Consider the following 21,453-nt stretch of genomic DNA (forward strand, 5'->3'; position numbering starts at 1 on the left):
TTTAGTGCCAAAAAAAACAAAATGTTTGATTCAATTCTCACTTGTCTAAAACAACCAATAGAAAGGCAGCAAATTCAGTGGACATCTATAAATACATAGTGGTGATGGTAATAAACAAAACATGGTATGATAATAAAAGATGTTTTATGGTAATAAAAAAAAACATGGCCAGAAAAACCTCCTTATTCTGAAAACCTCCGGTTTTTTTAAAAGTCTGTTTTTGTTGACTCATGATGTAAGCTGACAATGATATCGTTCGAGGATCTTCATCCTATAAACATGTTATCTCTCAGTCAGAGAATTTATAGGGATCTTGTTTAATTTGACACATAATAATCTCAAACTTTAGTGAAATCACAGAGTGTGAAAAAATAGTCCAATTTTTTCTTCCACTTTCTAACTGAAATTTCTGACCTTCCATCAGGTGCGGCTGGCTCTGGTGGCTCCAGAATACTTCCTGGAAAATATAAAGAAAAACGAGTATGTGAGCAGTTTGCCAGAGTGTCAGCCCATCATCACCCGGGCCATGAAGGCCATGCACTTCTCCAACATGGCCGAGCCCTACAACAGATTCTCGGATCTGTTTACCCGTCCACGGCTTCCGTATTCCACCTTGTTTGCCATCGGCGGCTTTAATGGTGAATCTGCTATGAGCACCATGGAAACCTACGACTCGAAGCTGGACAGCTGGAAGTGCATCTCCAGCACAGAACAGCTAGCTCAAGCGTATCACGGCACAGTGTTCCTGGATGGTTTGGTGTACATCATTGGTGGCCTTGACAGCATGGGGTGCTTCAACACCACGTGCACGTTCAATCCTCTGGAGGGAACATGGAGCGAGGCGGCGCCCATGCACTCATGTCGCGGCTATGTTAGCGTGGCCGTGCTGGACGGATGCATCTTTGCTATGGGAGGCTTCGACGGCACCGAGGTGCTTAACACAGCCGAATGTTATGAACCAAGCTCCAACCAGTGGAGCGTCATCCCATCCATGCACGAGCAGCGAAGTGATGCCAGCGCTGCCGCCTTAAATGGCAAGGTAAGCATTCAATTCTCACACAAAGACACAAGCACAGTGAATTGTGGTCAGAGGTCAGGGTCAGTCTTCATACAGCACCCTGGAGCAAAGAGGGTTAGGGGCCTTTGGGTAAAAAAAAAATAAAATCAAACCCTGAAGTTAATATAATGTTCCAGTCCCTGAGGAGACCTGAAAGCTGAAACTGGAGACACCCAGAACCTTGATTTCTTTTTGTTTTTTTGTTTTTTTTTTTAGATCTACATCTGTGGAGGCTTCAATGGAGACGAGTGTCTTATCACGGCTGAGTGTTATGACCCTGATCATGAACAGTGGACGCTGATCGAGCCGATGCACATGCGTCGGTGTGGTTTAGGCGTTGCTGTGCTGAACAACAGACTGTTTGCGGTAAGAACACACACACACACACATCTGAAAAATGAAACCATATGAACTATGTACATTCTAATGAATGTAGAAATTTCAAACATTAAACAAAAATGACATCTTAAAATGTGGTGACATCTTAAAAGTGAAAATAATCCAGTGAAAATTTGAAATAAATGAAGTTTATATCATTGCTCTGTAAGCGATGGGAACGAGACATGTTTCTATTCACACTGTTTACGTTCATTTATTAATTTATTCCTTCACACTGACTAAGAGAAAGCCTGATCTTTTACAGGTTGGAGGTTCTGATGGAGACAGTCGTATGCAGAGCATCGAGGCCTTTGACCCTCAAACCAACTCCTGGAGGATTCTTTCCCCCATGTTTACCCAACGCAGCAACTTTGGCATTGAGGTAACAAACATGGCCTTAAAACAAGACTTAGACCCAACTCCAAACCCTGGAATGAATTAGAATTAAAATCTGGCTGCTGTCTATCTCTACATCATATTGTCATCTTCTTCTTCTTCCAGGTGATGGATGGTCGCTTATATGTGATTGGTGGTTACAGCAGTGAAGGCACCACCTCCACATGCGAGTACTACGATGTGTATAAAGACGAATGGTACGAGCCGTTTACTGTCATGTTCAGAGACCTGGGGTTCTGGATTTAACATTTTTATAGCAGAAACTCATAGTGTGTGTGTGTGTGTGTGTGTGTTGTAGTAAACCAGAACCCCAGCATAAACCTGATGTTATGATGATAATTAAAGACAGAAACATCATGAACTTAACAAAATCTTTATTTCCTGCAGGTTTGAAGTCCAGAACATGAACATTTCCCGCAGTGCAATCAGCTGCTGTGTGGTTTCTGGACTTCCAAACATCACTGACTACATCACTGATCGTGATGGTCTTCTGTAGTTGTAGAGTTTTTATTAACATTTAAAATTTTAAAGCTTTTAAAACTTTTAAACCATATTTTATTGGGAGAACCTCTTTCTCCAGCTCTTTTTTTTTTTTCAAATGATAAATATATTTTTTGAGATTTTCTGTCTTTTTTTTTTACAGATATGTATAAAAGTTAAGTGTATAACACACAATAATTTTGTCTTTTTATTCATCATTTAATTGAAAAAATAAATTAATATTGTCTATTAAAATTGTTACTTCCTTCTCATTTTAAATGTCCAATAAAATATACTGGAAAATGTCTATTAAGACTAACTTCACACCGCACCCTTCAATCATACGGAACAATCACACACACACACACACACACACACACACACACACACACACACACACGCTTTCACACTCCCAATAACCATGTTCCTGATCAAACACACACACACACACACACACTCTGTAACTGATTTTTGGAATGAAAATGGTGACATATATGAATCCAAAAACCTACGTAATCTCCTGGGAAGAGTAAGATGCAGCCAAATGACTAGAATGTGAACTGTAAGGGTAATATCTCCTAAATTACTTTAGAAATCTTAAAGCTGGACATGTGGGAATCTATTTAATAAATATGTTGTTAACTATTAAAGTGAAAGACACTTTATTTACATATGCAGAAGATTTGGACAGGTTAAATATTTATTTAAATGTGCAATTTTGCCTTTTGTAATTAGGCACAGAAACAATTATACATCTTTCCTTTTTTTGGACTTCTTCAGGAGAATTTTGTGAAAAAGGGGGTATCAATGTTGATTTTCCAAACTTTCCATAAATTATTTGTTATGAGATATTTTTAATCACCTTGGGACAACATTTTTTATAAAACTACCACTACTACTACTACTAATAATAATAATAATAATAATAATAATAATAATAATAATAATCATTCATATCAAATCATAGTCACCTGCGGTTTTGTTTCAACTTAACTGTATGAAACTGATCACTGGACACTTTTGAACATTGTGTATTGCCAAGCTGAGCAATTTAAAAAAAGGTATCTATAAATTTCACCTGATCAAAAGACTCCTTCTTCTTTCAGCTTTTCCCTTCAGGGGTTGCCACAGCGAATCATCTCTCTCCACCTATCCCTATCTTCTGCATCCTCAACACTTGCACCCACTAGCTTCATATCCTCATTTATTACATCCATACACCTCCTCTTTGGCCTTCTTCTTTGCCTCCTGCCTGGCAGCTCCATGTCCAACATTCTCCTACCAATATACTCACTCTCCCTCCTCTGAACATGTCCAAACCATCTTAATCTGGCCTCCCTAACTTCGATGTACTCGTTCCTAATCCTGTCCAACCTTGTCACTCCCAAAGAGAACCTCAACATCTTCAGCTCTGCTACCTCCAGCTCTGACTCCTGTCTCTTCCTCAGTGACACTGTCTCTAAATCATACAGCACGGCCGGTCTCACCACTGTCTTGTACACCTTGCCCTTGATTCTAGCTGATATTTTTCTCTCGCCTGATCAGAAGACTATAGTCTATTTTACATTTGTAAAAAAAAAAAATGCCGGTTTGTAGGGAATAATTAAAATTTTAGTGAATCAAATTAAACTAATGTACTAATGATTGTACAAGGCAGAGCTTCAATAAAAACTTCACATTTTTAAATACCTGTTTATTTTTATTTTATATTAAATTTACACTTTGGGTATTACAAATATGAACGTAAAATTAAAACTTTACACTACCACAATGTTTTTTTTAGGTTTTAAGTAGAAAACTTTTGACCTTTTAAAACTTTTAAAACTGTTTGTGTTTCTTAAAGAGGCAGAACTACTAGACTACCAAGTTATGATTTATTCAGTCTTCCAGAAATTTTGCATTGCATTATTTTTAATTGGCAAATACTGATTAAAAAGAAATATTGTTTATTATTGTTTATTGTTTATTTACAAATACAAGACTCTGTGTTTAGGAATAGTTTTAAAAGCGCAGTACAGAACGCCAAGGGCTCAGGATGTGCCATGAAGTTGCCATGACAACCTGCTACTGTAAACGAGGCTTGCAACGCTTGCCCCGCCTCTGGGGCCTTCTGATTGGTCCAATGTTCTGTAAGTGACATTGATGAGCTGCGCTGCTTGGAAAAGTTGAAATGATTTGTATGGCGTCAAATCCGCGCCATAAGTATTGTACTCGTAAAAATATCGTACTCGTAAAAAAATGATCGTGCTCGTAAAAATAAATAAAACACGTGAATCACAAGGATGTTAGTTTGTTCTTTCCAGCATGCTAGCGTTTGTAATTCCAAAAATCACGCGTAGAGTTTTATGCAGATTAGGGGGCGGAATAAAAGTCCCCATTGGTCCACTGCTTCTCAACCTACTGCCCTTCTCCAACCAATCAGTAAAGCGACGTCACTGACGCGCGACACTGCTGGTTAGTGTTTGAACCTGTCTTATGCAAGTAAGAAGATTTAATTAATACGTTTAAAGTTTCTTGTATGTGTGTCTATTGTAGTATCGTGTCAAACCTCCTGTTATTATGCTAAAGAGTATTTTAATGAACTGGACAAGTGTATCATTGTACAATCATTAGCATCATAGCATAGCGTTATTGTTGCTCAAACAGTATAGTGCGCTAGCAGCGCTAAGCTCATGTGTTCAGTTTCATCATGATGAAATGTATACCTTTAAAGTTATGTAATTCACTTTGTGTTTACTCTGATCTCTGTATTAACCCAGACTCTTAATCAGAGTCCTGTATCACCATGTCCACAGGCTCAGGTCAGTCAGATACAGGTCAGGGGCTGCAGGAGCAGAGACAGACACATGCACTGATCAGGACATGGCCAAGTCCATGCTGGTGCTGTAATGAAGCATAGATTCCCCATGCAATGTTTTCAAGATGACCATTAATAAAAGCTAGATATTCAGTTTTATATGAGTATATGAAAGTCTGCTGCATTACTTTTTATCACATTTTTGGCTCTTTCCCTGATATTTTCAGGAGGCAGACTGCCTGTGGAAAAAGAAGAATAAACACTGCTTCCAGAAACCAGGAAAGATAAAAGCTTTAGTCTGAATGTTCAGGGCTGCCATTACAGCAGTGTTCTTGCTTATACAAGATGTACTTGTTTGATATATAAAATACAGTTGTTGGGTTTTTTTTGCATAATGTTTTTAAAGTATTTGACTCTGCACTTCTGTTTCTGCCCATTGCAGTAGTTTTATTGCTGCAGTTTTTATAATTCTGTGTCAAGGGCTGTTACTGCCAGTTCTGTCCTATGTTGAAAAAAAGAAATAAAATAAGCTTTTATTAAAGCAGTGAGTGTTACTGTTTTATATTAAGGCCAGAGAGAGAGGGAGAGCTGATTATTCATATTATAACAATGGCTTCTTGTCAGTCAAGCTCAAAATAACTCTTTAAATAAGAAATTATTTCTAGACTCTTTATTTCTGTCTGTGTGCTAGAGATAGATCAACATCATGGAGTTGCATGCCACCATAAAAGCTGCAGAAGGATTTAGGGTTAAATGCAATGCAAAGTGATGCTATAAATGTAATTTAAACACATTTATTCCACAATTTGCTGCACATAGTTTAAAACTAATAAATACAGATCTCATCCAAAGTCTCAGGATGGGTCAGTGTGTGTCCTAAACTGTGCCTGTGGTTACAGCATCCACTCCAGTCTCTGTAAGCACAACCCCAACACTCTGCTCCTCTAGGAAGAGGGCAATGTCCTCCACACCTACACAAAACAACTGGAACATTTAAGAACCATTTTAGACATATTACAACTGATTCCTTGGACAATAAGGGCATCTAACTAACGTTATACATTGATATCGATTACATGTAGCTGTGTGTAATCGCCCATCTTCTCACTTGCATAAGACAGGTTCAAACACTAACCGACAGAGTCGCGTGTCAGTGACGTCACTTTACAGATTGGTTAGAGAAGGGCAGTAGGTCGAGAAGCAGTGGCCCAATGGGGGCTTTTATGCCGCCCCTAATCTGCATAAAACTCTACGTGTGATTTTTGGAATAACAAACGCTAGCATGCTGGAAAGAACAAACTAACATCCTTGTGATTCACGTTTTTTATTTATTTTTACGAGCACGATCATTTATTTTACGTATACGATACTTATGGCGCAGATAGCTGCGCGAGGGACTTCAAAAGATGTGCGCGCAGGGGTCAAACACATTCATTAAAAAAACAATGGAAAAGGAATTAGGAATAAAACACGTTCTGTGTGAATGACCAACACATTAAGCACACAAATATGGCACATGACAAATCTGCATTAAACTTATCGTCCTGAAGTTTCTCCTTCATCTGTGATTCCCGCATGCTTCCGGTTTATGTGCTCGTTCATCATTGTCGTGTTTCCGTGACACTGAAGCTCCGCTTTGCAAAGTTTGCAAGTTACATTTGATGAGAAATTTAATATGAAATGCTCCCATGTTTTAGAGGACTTGGGTCACACACTTTTATCTGACGTGCTTGTACTCTCCTCCATTCTTCCAATGTGCGACTGGAACAACGCTGTGATTGAATAATAGTTTGGTCATTTACAGAATTTGGCAGACGAGAATGAATTATAGAAGGGCTTGCATAATCACTAGCAAAAACACATCCTCATGCTAGTTCACTTAATCAGTGAATTGTTTTTTGTTACTAGAATTAATTAAATAAAATTTAAAAAATGATAAAAGTGAGCCATCACAAACCCACACATTTAAGGCAAATAAAACTATTCATTCAGTGTTTCAGGCTAATAATGAGAGTGGGCTTCATGTTGAAAACTTTATCAACATATTCCAAATTTAAGTACACAATTAAAATTAACTCTAGACCTTTTATCTGCTTATATGCAAGTGAAATAATGAGGGAATCACACAACACCCCACACTCAGCCCATGGAACAGATGAGCAGCCAACTGTCCAGTAAATTTTGGTCTTTTAAAATTGGGGGACCACATATAAAACGTGCTGTAATTCCTACAGAAAATATGACTGTTTTTTTTTCTTATTTAAGGATAGTGGTCACATGAAGTCATTAATTATCACATAGTTGTATGACTCCTTTTTAAAACCTTGAATCCCGGGTGCGTTTCTGTGTGGAGTTTGCATGTTCACCCCCGTGCTTGCATGGGTTTACTCCGGGTACTCCGGTTTCCTCCCAGAGTCCAAAAAAAACATGTACATTAGGTTGATTGGTAATTCTAAAGTGCCCGTGAGTGTGTGTGGTTGTCTGTCTATATGTGGCCCTGTGATGGACTGGTGACCTGTCCAGGGTGTACCCCTGCCTTTCGCCCAATGTGTGATGGGATAGGCTCCAGCAGATCCCTGTGACCCTAATTAAGAATAAAGCTGATATAGACAGTGGATGGATGGATGGATGGATAACTGAAATCACCCAAATAACCCTGATCAAAAGTTTACATATCCTTGAATATTTGGCCACATCGTAAACACACAGGTTGACACACAGAGGCTATTAAAGGTAAGTTTTAGTATTAAAGGTAATTACATTGTAATTATAATTAGTGTCTGTGCATAAATAGTTAGTGAGTTTCTCAGCTCATGAAGTGATGCACTGACTTGGCTGAATACTGCACCATGGAGAAGACAAAAGAACTGCCAATGGACCTGCATAATAAGGTAGTTGAACTTTATAAAACAGGAAAAGGATATAAAAAGATATCTCAACACTTGAAAATGCCAGTCAGTACTGTTCAAACTCTGAGGTGGAAAATAAGAGGTTCTGTTGATACTAAGCTATGGTCAGGTAGACCAAGAAAGATTAAACCCACTACTGCCAGAAGAATTGTTCGGGACACAAAGAAAAACCCTCAAACAACTTCCAGAGACATACAGGCTGCTCTGGAAAAAAGTGGTGGTGTTGTTTCAAGGAAAGCAATAGGTACTTGATAGGAAAGGTACTTGAACACAAATAACCTACATGGTTGAGTTGCCAGGAGAAAGCTGTTACTGTGCCCATGCCACAAAAAGACCTGCTTTCAGTATGCCAGACAACACCTAGACAAGCCTCACAGCAGTCATTTGGAGTGATGAGACCAAAATTGAACTTTATAGTCACAACCATAAAACCTATGTTTGTAGAGGAGTCAACAAGGCCTACCCTGAAAAGTACACCATCCCCACTGATGGATCTTATGTTTTGGGGCTATGTGAGCTTCCGAGGCCCAAGTAAAAAAAAAAATTTGTTTGTCAAAATTGATGGCAAGATGAATGCAGTGGGTTATCGGAAAATACTGGCAGACATTTTGCATTCGACAGCATGAAAGCTGCACATGGAACGCTCTCGGATGTTCCATCATGACAATGATCCAAAGCACAAGACCAAGTTGACCCTCCAATGACTACAGCAAAAAAAAGTGAAGGTTCTGGCGTGGCCATCACAGTCTCCTGACCTCAGTATCATTGGGCCCCTTTGGGGAGATCTCAGATGTGCAGTTTGTGCAAGACAAAAAAATAATACAGGAACTGGAGGCATTCTGCCAAGAAGAATGGGCAGCTATAGCACCTGAGAGAATTAAGGACTTCATGCACAATTATTACAAAAGACTGCATGTCATCATTGATGCTAAAGGGGGCAATATATGATATTAAGAACTAAAGGTATGCAAACTTTTGAACATTTCCTCATTTTCTTTATTGTCATGTTTTATTTGATGATCGTGCCAATCTGTTATGGCTTACATATGAACTTGAGTCCTATAAGAAATAAAATACATTTGTTTTGCCTTTTCACTCATGTTTTCTTTAAATAAATGGTACACATCTTGAAAATTCACCCAAGATATACCTTTTAAGCACAAATGTATAAGCAGAACAAAGTAAATTCATTTTAACCCAGAAATATTGCTGCAAAATCAACAGGTAGGTTTTCCTGTATTCAAGGTTCCATTTAGAAAATGCTGACACTAATAAACAAACTAAAATTGATTTAATGTCTATTCTTAATGGTCATTTGAAATTAAATTTGAAGTATAGATAATTGAAAATGCAAAGCAAAAATGATAAATTTGTCATATCACAGTTGTAATTGCCTGAATGAGGCATTCAGACTTTTATGGAGTAATGGCCACACCAGTGACCAGCCAGGTTAGCGTAACATTCTGCGATGTACTTGTAATAAAAGACTCCGTTGCTTAAGCTACAGCTATGTGAGTGATCTCCACGTTCAGGGTAGATGGAACACCTTCCCAAGAGGTCATCATACCTTAAATCACTGTCCCACACTTCAAATATTAATGCATGACCAAATTCTATTGAACCAAAATTATAAGTAATGTACCATACTGGATTGTCATTATCTATTACCATGTATGTTTCCTCATACTTGTTATTGTACCAGACTTTGACGTAGGCATCAGTTTGACTAAAAAAGTCACCGCTGAGACCTTTGGCCCGTTGCACCACCACTGTCAAGGTGCCACGACGTGCTCGCAGAGGGCAGCAGTTGTGGTCCAAGTTTGACAAATGGTTGCATTTGTGGCTCGGATTCTGCTTCAGAGGAAGCATGTTCTCTTCAACGTAGTCAGACACGGCCTTCTTGAGGCTGGCACTCAGCTCTGAGTCAGCAACAAGGTGATGGAGAGGAAAAATGTCATAGGAAATTATTTCTGGGTTTTCACGCAAGCTGTTCATCCAGCTTGCATACCTGTCGGCTGGAAACGCAAGGCTTGGGTTGTAACTTTCACCACCCAAGACCTCCAACTTTTGTGTCAAGAAGTCCTGAGAGAAGCCTGTGTTCATGTTATCCTTGAGAATATTGGAGCATTTATTAGAATATGATATGTTTGCAGGCAGAAATCCTAGAGCGATTTTTAACTCAATATTCAGACAGTTCTTTATATCCATCTCCAAAAACCCCATTAGAGTTGCAAGGCAGGTTTGGAAGGCTGTGACCTGTCTCACGCGTCCTCCTAAACGAACATGACGGATGTAATGGGTGCCATATGTATCAATAATCCTCCGATACTGGGGCTTAGTTTTCTCACTGTAGTGTGTAGGTAGTTGAAGTAAATGCTTTTTAAATTCTTCACTGAGCTCTGGCTGATTCACTACCCTGTAGCTGGAAAGAAATGTGGAATAAAAAACGTTATTTTTTTTTGTTCTTCACTTTGCTACCTTAATATAACTTATGACTCAAGGTTTCCGCCTGGACAATGTGGCCACTAGAGTTAAGAAAATATCCCAACACTTTCCCTTTTTAAGCTGAAATCAAAAGATTTCTAGTCAAGTCCTAAAAGCATATTGTCACCCCATGACCTCACATTTATCGGCTATAAATCATTTGCCCTACTTTGCATTCCCATCGTTCCATGGATCAGAAGAATCACATTGAATATGTGTCCTAGAGCATGGATAATTGCTGCAGTGCCAGCTGTAGAAGCCGAATGATTGAAATGAATGTTGCCGGAAGAGAAGACTGGTAGCATTAATAGAGCTACAAGCAGATGAAGTATTGTGGGCAAACCTGCACTGCACATAAACCAAATATAAAAGAGCAGAGTGAGCCCAGGATATTAGCATGCTTGCAAGAGGGCCAACATACTCTTATTAGCATACATGCTCTATCTATGTTTTAATTCTATGCATACAAATATGATTTTCAGAGTCAGCTATAAGTGGGACATTCTTATTCTCTGTAGGAAACAGCAGGTGGCATGCTAACATGATGAGTACCATTGCTACTTTACAGCTCCAGGCTCCTAGGTTCAGTCTTGGGTGTGGGTTACTGTCTGTCTTTGCATTTCTCTCCATGTTCACATGGGTTTCCTCTGGGTTTCACCCACAGTCCAAAGCCCTGCTATTAGGCCCATTACCTATGTTTAATTGCCCCTTGGTATGAATGAATGTGTGTGCATGGTGCCCTGCAATGGACTGGCTTCCCATTCAGGATGAATTCTCCCACCTTGTTCCCAGTGCTTTTCATATAGTCTACACTATTTCTGAAAGGAAGATTACTTCAGATTGATCTCAATGGCCAGATGATACATATGCATTACATACATATAGAGTCAGGAGGTTACTCCATTAACAGGAAACGTTGCTTTTAGTACTCAGCTATAAATGAATGTATGAGGGAATGTAGAGTAGTTTAGGAAAGGGAACTGCCCACGCAGTCCCTCATTTCATCCCCCATTTCGTCACAGAGCTATTTTTCTATTTTCATTTTCATTTAATCTTTTACATTTTAGCTGATTATGCTAAAGTTGTGATAAAAGACCCATATGTTTTTGCATAGGTAAGGAATGGCAGATACCACAGAAAAACATGTCATCTGTGTTTACCTGTAATAAGGGCAGCTGATCTCGTGAAGAGCAAATGTCATCTTGTCCATCTTTTGCTGCGATTGGGCAAAGTTCGCTATGTCTGAATGACTCCCTCCTAAAATAGCCTTACCAAAATCATCCAGGCTAAGGCCTACTCCCCAGTTATTGTTGATTTGTGATGTGGAGCTTTTGATAAGTGAATAAGTGGAATAATAAAGAGCGCTTGAGAGCTGTTTGCTACAGTGACTCAAAGGACGCCAGTCCACAATGGCCAAGGGAAGTTTCTGCATCTGTCCTTGTTGGAAGCGGTTCTCACACACAGTACATGTATTGTTGTCATATTTGTGGGATTCGACATTTATCAAATAGGCACCTTTGCGTCTCAGGCTGACTACATCAAATCCTTCTCCTGCAAGGTTGTAGCCAGGCACAAAGGGTGCTTTCTCACATTCTGTCTGCGTTCCCAGGTGACAGGCTGAGCTTTGATGACAGAGGGTCAAAATTGTGCTGATACAGAGTAATAAGTAGAGACCAGTGCATTTGTGAAGGCCCATGACTGCTTCTAAAAAGAGATAAAATAAGGCTGATGTAAGCGTACCATTCACTGTGCCTGAAAATTATACCATTGCTTTTTCTGTTGTAATTACAGGTTTTATTGAGACTAAATAGACAAAGCTTATTTCAGATACACATACAGTACCTCTTTACAGAATAGGTAATGTCTACTTTATAGCATTTTCAGTTGAAATTCCCCTTCTTCTGCAGTAGTGTGCGATTATTACAAATAAAATCACACCTACCTTCCACTAGTGCAAAATTATCCCACATATTTAGGTCTTTAGGAAATTTTAACCACAAACTAAAATTCAGCTATATCTCACATTAATCTTGTATATCTCCAACATGGAACAATCTCTTTTTACAAAATGAAAATTAATTTAAAAGTTATTTTGTGATAAATACCTGAATGCTGTTACGATATCACTTTGCTCCGGTTCTAGGAATGCTCCAGCTGAAAAGATTCACCCTGAAAGGCTGAGGCATTTGCAGTGAATGTTCTCCTATCTCTTCACTTTTTCCAATGTCGACAGAATTCATCTGTTTTATAGTGTTCCAGTACTGTGAGAAGGAGCTTAAATGATTGTGGTATGTGAGGGTGTGTCATATTTCTTGTCGTGTTTTCACATGCAGCAGGGACTTAAGTTTTATTTGAATTCTGAATTCCAGCTGTCATTTTAGATTTTCAATTAACCAACATGAAAAGCAAGCCATTGTGAAGCCAGGAGAAGAGAGGAACTCATAGCACAAACATCACTGCACAGGAAAGCATTGCACAGACATAATTTTGGGAATAACTAAAAAAAAAATTTGGAATGCCCAAAGAAGAAAGAAACCACTGGTGTACTAACAACTGGATGTCAGGTCAACCAAAGAAAAACAAGAGCAGTTGATAAAAGAAAGACTGTGAGATTTGTGAATAAAAACACAAAAACAACAGTCATGTCATTAACTCCACAGGGCAGAGTGAAGGTATCATCCACCATGTGAAGAAGACTTTGAGAGCAGAAATATAGACACAGTAACATAAGATGCAAGTCACTCATCAGCAGTAAGGATCGCATGAAAATTGCAAAAGAAATGCAAAGATGAGCCACAAAAGTTCTGGAACCAAAATTAACCTCTGCCAAAGGGTGGAGGAAGAAAGGATCTGCTCAAGACTGAAAACATACAAACTCATCAAGAATGGTTTCGGTGTCAAGGGTTGAGCTTGCAGGGTTGCTTTTAGGATCACTAATCTGTATTGATGATGTAACTCATGATGGTAGCTGCAGAATAAATTAATAAGTTTACAGAAACCTTCTGTCTGCCAAATTACCCAAAACACACAGCACAGGATTTCATCAGGGGTCAGGCCTGTCTATAGTTGTTCCAATACGTTTGCTCAGACAGAAAATAGATGGTCTGCCACCAAATGTGCCATTTTTAGTGAGTAAATAGTAAATAAGAAAAGAAAGATGAAATTCTGATGTATCATCTCCTATTCAAATATTTTATGCTAATGCGCAGATGTTTTTACTATATAGCAAAAACAAATGAACTGGTCTTGCAGTTCCAAAACTTATGGAAGGGACATTATATTGAAGGGTTAGCTGGGTGAATCTTCATTTGGGTGTAGATAATAGATCAGCATGCATCATTTAAATTTAAGCACAGCTATTAATATATTGGAAATTGCGAGACAGCTCAAAGCTCGCCAGTTAGATCATGTTTGTTTCTGGGTCTAGGATAAAGACAGATAAATGAATGATTTATTACTTTCAACCTACAAAGGATTGCTGAAAGGCTTTTTTTTAAGTTCTGTCGATCTAGCTTGGTTGGTTGAATGTCAACGATATCAAAACATAGATATGTGACTTCTCTAATACACAGTATGTTGAGTCCTATATTGCACTTACTATAAAATTGTCATGCAGTTATTATTAAGGACGCTTTGCCCTGTCTTTTCAAATACAGTATCGCTATTCCTTTGACATCATTAGTGTCCCAATATGTGATCATTTAGTAATTGAACTATGGACAGAAAAAAGGCCAATGTCAGTTTGAAATTTTACCTGCAAATCTGTGTGAAGCAATAAGTAAAAAAGGGCAATATATTGTACGCAATGCCCATAAACAACAAAAGCTCAACATGTATTAGCTAAGAAGAAATATAGTAATAGTAGTAGTAATCCTTTTAGGTGAACAGTTATTATTACAACTTCTCCACTTCCATGTGAGTGGAACTAAATGATTGACTGATAGACTGAGTTCCTCATTTCACACGTGGAAGCTCTGGGGCTTAAAGTCTTTTAATGATGAAACACCTTGTCTGGTTCCATTGAGGATGTTGGTGACAGCAGCAATCTCAGTAATAAGAAGTTCTGCATCCCAGACCATTTCAGTGCTGGGTAACCGCTCAGGTAGACATATAAAAAAAAATCAGTAGTGGTGATAATGGCTCACAGAAAAGCTGAGGGAAATGAAAGATATGTGGCTAGTGCTGCAACATTCACAGGAACCCTTTAAACAGACAACCGACAACCACCAATGGGACACATAAATGTAAATGATGTGGTGTGCAGTCCAGCTCTGGAAATGACCAGATGCACACCTTTTTAGCTACCTACATTGAGACTGTTTGTGCTATTTGTTGTTAAATGTTGTCATGTTACTTCATTATACCTCTAGTGAGCTTGTCATAAGCTGTTAAGAGCATGTTAAGATATAGTTAGTGAATCTAACAAAAGGTTTACTTATTTTTCCATAGCTTACCTGGTGTATACATTATATAGTATATAAGGTTAAGTAGCTGTTGGTTTGCTGTAACTAGTTAAATTTGACTACATTTTTATTACTTTTACAGTGCCTCTACTCTCCTCAACTCATCTTTATTAAAGGTACTTATCTCTTGTTGTGTCCTAGGCAAGTTTGGTTTTGTTTTAAAAGCTAAACAGAACTAGATTCATATAATCAATCTGTGTTACCTCCCATTTATTATACACTTATTCTCTCCGCGTGCCAAATTGACCGGGTCTGTCTTGACTGCTTATAAAAAATGAGGTATGTATGTACCATTTTTTTTTTGTTTCACCTTTTTAGTCATCTTGTTTCCAACACATTATCATATATTTTGCACTTTAAAAAAAAAAAATTTGGTATTAAAAATCTCATTTATATAAAATTATACCTCATTTTTGAGTACTTTTTACACCGGGTCAAATTGACCCGAAGATAACAGGAGGGGATGCGTTGATGAACACACAGCCTTAACTGATACTAGCGTGACTGATACAATGAACTGACGTGGGAACTTCCTCTGTAATTTCCACCTTCCTCATTCTACAGCGCGTCTCAATACATATGGATTTTTTTTGGTGAAACACTTTTTAGTAAAATGTCTTTCAAAATATTTTAGACTTGATTGATTTTTAAGCTTTATGTGTATGGGTTTAACCAAGTTTACTTCAATATGATGTCACATTCATATGCTTGTAGTGTATTGTGAGAACATTACATTCTGGCTTTTTTTTCCACTTATAAATGGAATATATATATATATATATATAACAGACATGCTCTTATTTTTCTTTAGAATTCTTTCACAAAAGACAAACCACAGTCAGAATGTTCTTAAATTAATGTGCATCATAATGTCGTATTAAGGTTAATACAGCCACTGTAAATCAAATTAAACACAATGGTTTTTAATAATTTATTACAATTATTTGATGATTTTAATTATCTGATTTTATGTATAAAGGTAAAAGTATACAAACAAAATATTTAGCTTAATATAGAATGTTAATAGCTTAAAGCAGTTAAAAAGTTTTATTTAACAGATAATAGTACATTGCTGTGGTAAATCATTTTATAACTATTTATTGCTCAGAAACAGGACCACTAAGCCAAGAGACTCTGAGTTTCAACATCAATCACACTTTCGGTGGGTTGCTCTGTCTGGTTTTCTACTATACTCTCAAACAGTCCTTCACTTTGAATCTCCTCATAGCCTCGACCTCTACTGAGAATCTTCTTCCTCTTTCTCACTACTAACACTGCTACTGCCACAACAAGAGCAATCAAGGCTAGAGCACCAAATGCAATGCCAATCGTGTTTCTTTGTGACTGAGTTGAGTCATTCTCAAACACTTGAGACAGTTTTGTAATGTCCTCAGGCTTGGCCAACTTCCACATCTTTGTGTCTTCGATTCTCACCCAGGCCTGGTCTCCTTGAGTCATCACAGCTACCGTGTTTGTAGCTATCATACTAATCACTGGAGGTCTTGTGAACGGTGGGAGGCGGATGGGAAGTAAGTCACCCTCAGTAAAACTGTTTGACTGTACGCAGTAAAGTACCTGACATCCATCGCTTATGGCAACGAGATGTTGGCTGAACTGTGGTGGGCAGCGCGATTGGCCCCCTGCGAGCAGATTGGTAGACTGGCAGCTGAAGAAACCTCCAAAGGGCACAGAGAATCTTGTTGCTGTTTCATAGTCATTGCTCAGACAGATCATAATGCCGTTGGATAAAAAATTTAGGGCAAAGAAATTTGAAGGACATGATCTGGATTTGGTCAGTGGGTTTTGTAAATAAGGGCCAAATATACCACCAAAGAGATATCCAGAAAATTCTGGGGCTTTTTCTTTAGTGGAACACCAATAAGTGTCAACTTTGGCACGTTCAACTTTATACACATTTCCACATACATTTTTACAACACCTGAAAAAAAGCCAGCATGAATGACATCTTTGTTGGCACTCATACCTACTATATTGTCTTTCCTGCACTTCAGAGCGCAATAGAGTAGCAGTGTATGGCTGTTGGCAGGAATCTGAGCCAGTGGCTGGGTTTTTCACAGCCAGTTCCTGGCACATGTCATTCGCATCTGACATGAAAAAACCATCCTGCAGTGGAGTACACGTTTGGTAAACACCACCAAAGCTAAGGTTGGTGCTTGGGCCATCACAGGATGCATCATCCAAATTTGCTTGGTAGTTGAAATTTTTGGAGTCTGGATTAACACACCCAGGATGAGTGTTAATTTTGTAGTAACGATCTATGGCCATACGCACATACAGAGCAAGTTTATTTACAGTTGGACGTGGGAGGTCTGGGAATGTTGATGGGTTGAGAAAATAATGTAGTGGTAATCCACTACGGTCAATAGCAATTAAATTGTTTAAAGTGCTCTCCTGCCATTTTTGTAGCGTGATTCCAGGATAAAACAAAGCCCCACCATGACTCAGTGTTATGGAATATGTAATGTTACCCTGATATTCCCTGGTTTCAGATGTTTCGTGTGATTCCTTAGCGCCAATATTAAAATTAATTGTGTTAAAAAAGCTGGCACCAGCTGATGCTGTGACTGAGGACTGAGAGGACTGCATATCAGAAACATAAGATGATTTTAAATAGTCTTCCTCTACTAAAGTAGCACCAGCATCCACACTTGTGATGACATGTGTACCATAATCAAGCACCATCTTTTCAGACAGATAGGCAGCCTGACGTGTTTGGTTGTTCTCAATGGCATCTGCAATCTCTTCTGCTTGTCGGGCAAAACGTGTATCCAGAATGAAATCAGGATTCGCCTTTACTGTGTACACATGGTTACGCACCTGCAGCAAAGCAAAAAGAAGAAGGAATATGGAACTGAAAAGTCTGAAATTGGCTTCATCTTTCCCTGTTTTAATTAACATAATCCAGTGCTTTTACCTGATTCAGGAGCATTCTGCTTACAAAGCTGACACTTTTGCTTAAAATATTCTGTTTCTCTCACACACACACACATTATTATACATATATTATTTTCCCTCAGGATTCCATAAAGACACACTGCACTTTTTACTGTTACTACATGTAACATAATTGAACATCAATATTCTATTTTTTCATATTAATTCATTTTAAATTTTCAGTTGTTAAAGAGTAGACAAAGCTTTCATTTTGATGCAAGTTGTATATCTTGCTTGACTTTACCTGTGTGCGAGCTGTGACTGAATTATCCTTCACTTGATGGGTTTTCATGCGTTTGCTCTCAGCAGAGAACTTGCCATTCACGACTTTTTCGAAAGAAGCCTCAACGTTGATTGACCTCGAAGTGGAGCTTTTCTGTTCAAGCCATGAACTGATGATCTCCGAGTTCATCTCTACTGAGCTTATCTTCTGTGGAATGACAAATATCTCATCTGGAATGATGTAGATGCCATCCTCTGTGGTCTGGCATTGTAAATAGCTCAGGTTCATCACTCGACCCATATCCAAGTTGCGCAGATTATCCCAGCCTCCACCAGGGAGAACCTCGAGTGCTAGTGCACTAGGGTTTTGGCGGCACTCACGAAGCCCATTGCTTGAACGGGGTAATGGATGAAAATCAGCAGTACAGATAAATGCAAAGACAGCCAACAGAGAGAGCCAGACTGAGCCCATGATTGTCAAGCTAGACTGCTGTAAGTTAAAGGCATATATCAACTTTTCACAATCTTAGTTCTCACGTGATGGGTGTTTTAGTTACCTTAAACAGAAAACTTTCAAACAGTTTTCTTTGTTTCATTTCCATAAAAAGTCATAAGACTTTTAACCACATCCTCTTGGATGTGGATACATAACAGGTTCCTCATCTTTGTAGCTTTTTATTCTGGGATGTTTGTCTAGGTGTTGTTTAACCATATAAAGACATTTAAAATTTGTTATCCTGTTTTTAAATATTTCTAGAATAAGGAAATACTAATATTAAAAAGAAAAGCAGAAATCCTCATGGACAAAAGCAGTATGTTAGCAGAAATATAGGCTTTTGTGGGATTTTGGGGAAACACACTAGAACGGTTTAATTTGCCAAATTGTTTATTAAATCTTTCAAGTGTGTTTAAAAGATTTGAGAGTACTGTAACTGTTATAGAGAAATGGAATGGAATAAGAATTCCAGTTGATCCAATTAATTCACAATTGTTTATTATGATAATGTTTGAAGAGTCAAGAATTAGACTAATATTCTACCCTTTAAAGATAAGGTTTTAGTTGTTTGCCAGTGCATGCCAATGAGAATCCAGTTCTAGAAAGGTTTGTTAAGACATGTTTGACTGTGGCCAACTGCACTGCTGCTTATTGTAATATGTAATGTAATTATCAGACTGTATTTGAAACTACTTTGATTTGTACTGGAATAGATGTCAGTAGCAGTACAATAATATGAATATGCAATTGCCATACTAGGAAAGTTAATGAAAATATATATACCTAGTTATTTTTAGCTGTATGGAAACCCAAGTGCTGACTCATCACAAGTCGGAATCAGAATTTGCTTTGTTAAGTATGCTTGCACATACAAGGATTTTTGGTGCTGAAGAAAAAGGTGTACACAATAAGATTAAATATAACCATGGTAAAAAAAATGTATATGTATGTATATATATATATATACATATATTTATTGCCTCCTGCCTGGCAGCTCCATGTCCAACATTCTCCTACCAATATACTCACTCTTCCTCCTCTGAACATGTCCAAACCATCTTAATCTGGCCTCCCTAACTTTGTCCCCTCTGATGTACTCGTTCCTAATCCTGTCCAACCTTGTCACTCCCAAAGAGAGCCTCAACATCTTCAGTTCTGCTACCTCCAGCTCTGACTCCTGTCTCTTCCTCAGTGACACTGTCTCTAAATCATACAGCATGGCCGGTCTCACCACTGTCTTGTACACCTTCCCCTTGATTCTCGCTCATATTTTTTTTTATAACTCCCAACACCTTTCTCCACCCGTTCCAACCTGCCTGCACTCGCTTCTTTACCTCTTTCCCACACTCTCCATTACTCTAGACTGTTAACCTCAAGTACCTTCTTCACCTCTTCACCCTGTAATCTTAAGGTATGAAGTAGTGTGTTCATGCTTATTTACAGTATTGCAGTATTGTGTGTGTGTGTGTGTGTGTGTGTGTGTGGCTGGGGTCTTGTTTGTGACTACTACTGTAAGTTAAGTCTGTATACTTTCCATGATTGCTAGTTTGTCAAAATTTCTCTACTTTTTTTGCCCTAAAACCTAAAACTGCACATTTCTCTAGTAATAATCCATAAGGATGGTTAAATACATATTCAAAGCAATACTGATATACATTATAGTGAACCTCAAATATTCCCGAGTCTCACATAATTTCAAATTGCACATAAACTGATCAGGCATAAGATTATGACCACCTGCCTAATATTGTGTTGGTCTCCCTTTTTCTGCCAAAACAGCCCTGACCTGTCATGGATTCCACTAGATCCCTAAAGGTGTGCTGTGGTATCTGGCAGCAAGACGTTAGCAGCAGATCCTTTAAGTCCTGTAAGTTGCGAGGTGGGGTCTCTATGGACCTGTTTGTCCAGCACATCCCACAGATGCTCGATTGGATTGAGATCTGGAAATTTGCAGGCCAAGTCAACACCTCAAACTGGTTGTTATACTCATCAAACCATTCCTGAACCATTTTTGCGTTGTGGCATGGTGCATTATCCTGCTGAAAGAGGTCACAGCTATCAGGGAATACCGTTTCCATGCTTAGGCAGGTGTTACATGTCAAAGTAACATCCGCATAGATAGCAAGACCCAAGGTTTCCCAGCAGAACATTGCCCAAAGCATGATGCTGCCTCCGCCAGCTTGCATTCTTTCCATACTGCATCCTGGTCGCATGTGTTCCCCTGGTAAGCAACGCATACGCACCCGGCCATCCATGTGAAGTAAAAGAAAACGTGATCAGGTCACTTCTTCCATTGCTCCATGGTCCAGTTCTGATGCTCACGTGCCCATTGTTGGTGCTTACAGCAGTGCACAGGGGTCAGCATGGGCACCCTGACACAACAAACTGTAATGCATTGTGTATTCTTACACCATTCTGTGAGAACCAGTATCAACTTCTTCAGCAATTTGAGCACCAGTAGCTTGTCTGTTGGATCGGATCACACAGGTGCATCGCATTCGCTCCCCACGTGCATCAATGAGCCTTGGCCATCCATGACCCTGTCACTAGTTCACCACGGTTCCTTCCTTGGACCACTTTTAATAGATACTGACCACTGCAGATCGGGAACACCCCACAAGAGCTGCAGTTGTGGAGACGCTCTGATCCAGTCGTCTAGCAATCACAATTTGGTCCTTGTCAAACTCGCTCAAATCCTTACTCTTGCCCATTTTCCCTGCTTCTAACACATCAACTTTGAGGACAAAATGTTAATTTGCTGCCTAATATATCCCACCCACTAACATGTGCCATGATGAGGAGATAATCATTGTTAT

At 38.8% G+C, this 21,453-nt stretch overlaps 3 protein-coding genes across 3 annotated transcripts in view; 1 reads left to right on the top strand and 2 right to left on the bottom strand.

Annotated features, from left to right (window-relative positions):
- LOC131352724 (kelch-like protein 10) overlaps positions 1–2,380 on the top strand; it is a 3,933-nt gene extending 1,553 nt beyond the window's left edge. Inside the window, exons 3-7 of the mRNA XM_058389047.1 lie at positions 425–1,039; positions 1,274–1,423; positions 1,701–1,817; positions 1,937–2,028; positions 2,219–2,380. Of these exons, the coding sequence (XP_058245030.1) occupies positions 425–1,039; positions 1,274–1,423; positions 1,701–1,817; positions 1,937–2,028; positions 2,219–2,327 (1,083 nt within the window). The 3' untranslated portion in view covers positions 2,328–2,380. The remainder of the gene's footprint in view (positions 1–424; positions 1,040–1,273; positions 1,424–1,700; positions 1,818–1,936; positions 2,029–2,218) is intronic.
- Positions 2,381–5,642: 3,262 nt separating this feature from the next.
- Positions 5,643–12,800, bottom strand: prf1.5 (perforin 1.5). The gene is made up of 3 exons (XM_058388651.1): positions 12,607–12,800; positions 11,662–12,205; positions 5,643–10,439 (listed from the first exon to the last, which is right to left on the bottom strand). Exons 2-3 carry the CDS (start codon positions 12,195–12,197, stop codon positions 9,425–9,427), a joined length of 1,551 nt encoding a protein of 516 aa, XP_058244634.1. The 5' UTR covers positions 12,198–12,205; positions 12,607–12,800; the 3' UTR covers positions 5,643–9,424.
- Positions 12,801–15,897: 3,097 nt separating this feature from the next.
- mpeg1.1 (macrophage expressed 1, tandem duplicate 1) lies at positions 15,898–18,693 on the bottom strand. Its single transcript, XM_058388614.1, has 2 exons — positions 18,164–18,693; positions 15,898–17,802 (listed from the first exon to the last, which is right to left on the bottom strand). Exons 1-2 carry the CDS (start codon positions 18,611–18,613, stop codon positions 16,084–16,086), a joined length of 2,169 nt encoding a protein of 722 aa, XP_058244597.1. The 5' UTR covers positions 18,614–18,693; the 3' UTR covers positions 15,898–16,083.
- Between the last annotated feature and the right edge of the window lie 2,760 nt (positions 18,694–21,453).

This window comes from Hemibagrus wyckioides, linkage group LG05, assembly GCF_019097595.1.
Source record: "Hemibagrus wyckioides isolate EC202008001 linkage group LG05, SWU_Hwy_1.0, whole genome shotgun sequence".
Lineage (NCBI taxonomy): Eukaryota > Metazoa > Chordata > Actinopteri > Siluriformes > Bagridae > Hemibagrus > Hemibagrus wyckioides.

Coding starts and splice junctions, on each gene's coding strand:
- prf1.5 (XM_058388651.1), bottom strand. CDS start 12,197: ATGGGCCTTCACAAATGCACTGGTCTCTACTTATTACTCTGTATCAGC. Junction 10,440..11,661: donor ATCAGCTGCCCTTATTACAG/GTAAACACAGAT, acceptor ATTTCTTTCCAG/CTACAGGGTAGTGAATCAGC.
- mpeg1.1 (XM_058388614.1), bottom strand. CDS start 18,613: ATGGGCTCAGTCTGGCTCTCTCTGTTGGCTGTCTTTGCATTTATCTGT. Junction 17,803..18,163: donor CAGTCACAGCTCGCACACAG/GTAAAGTCAAGC, acceptor GCTTTGCTGCAG/GTGCGTAACCATGTGTACAC.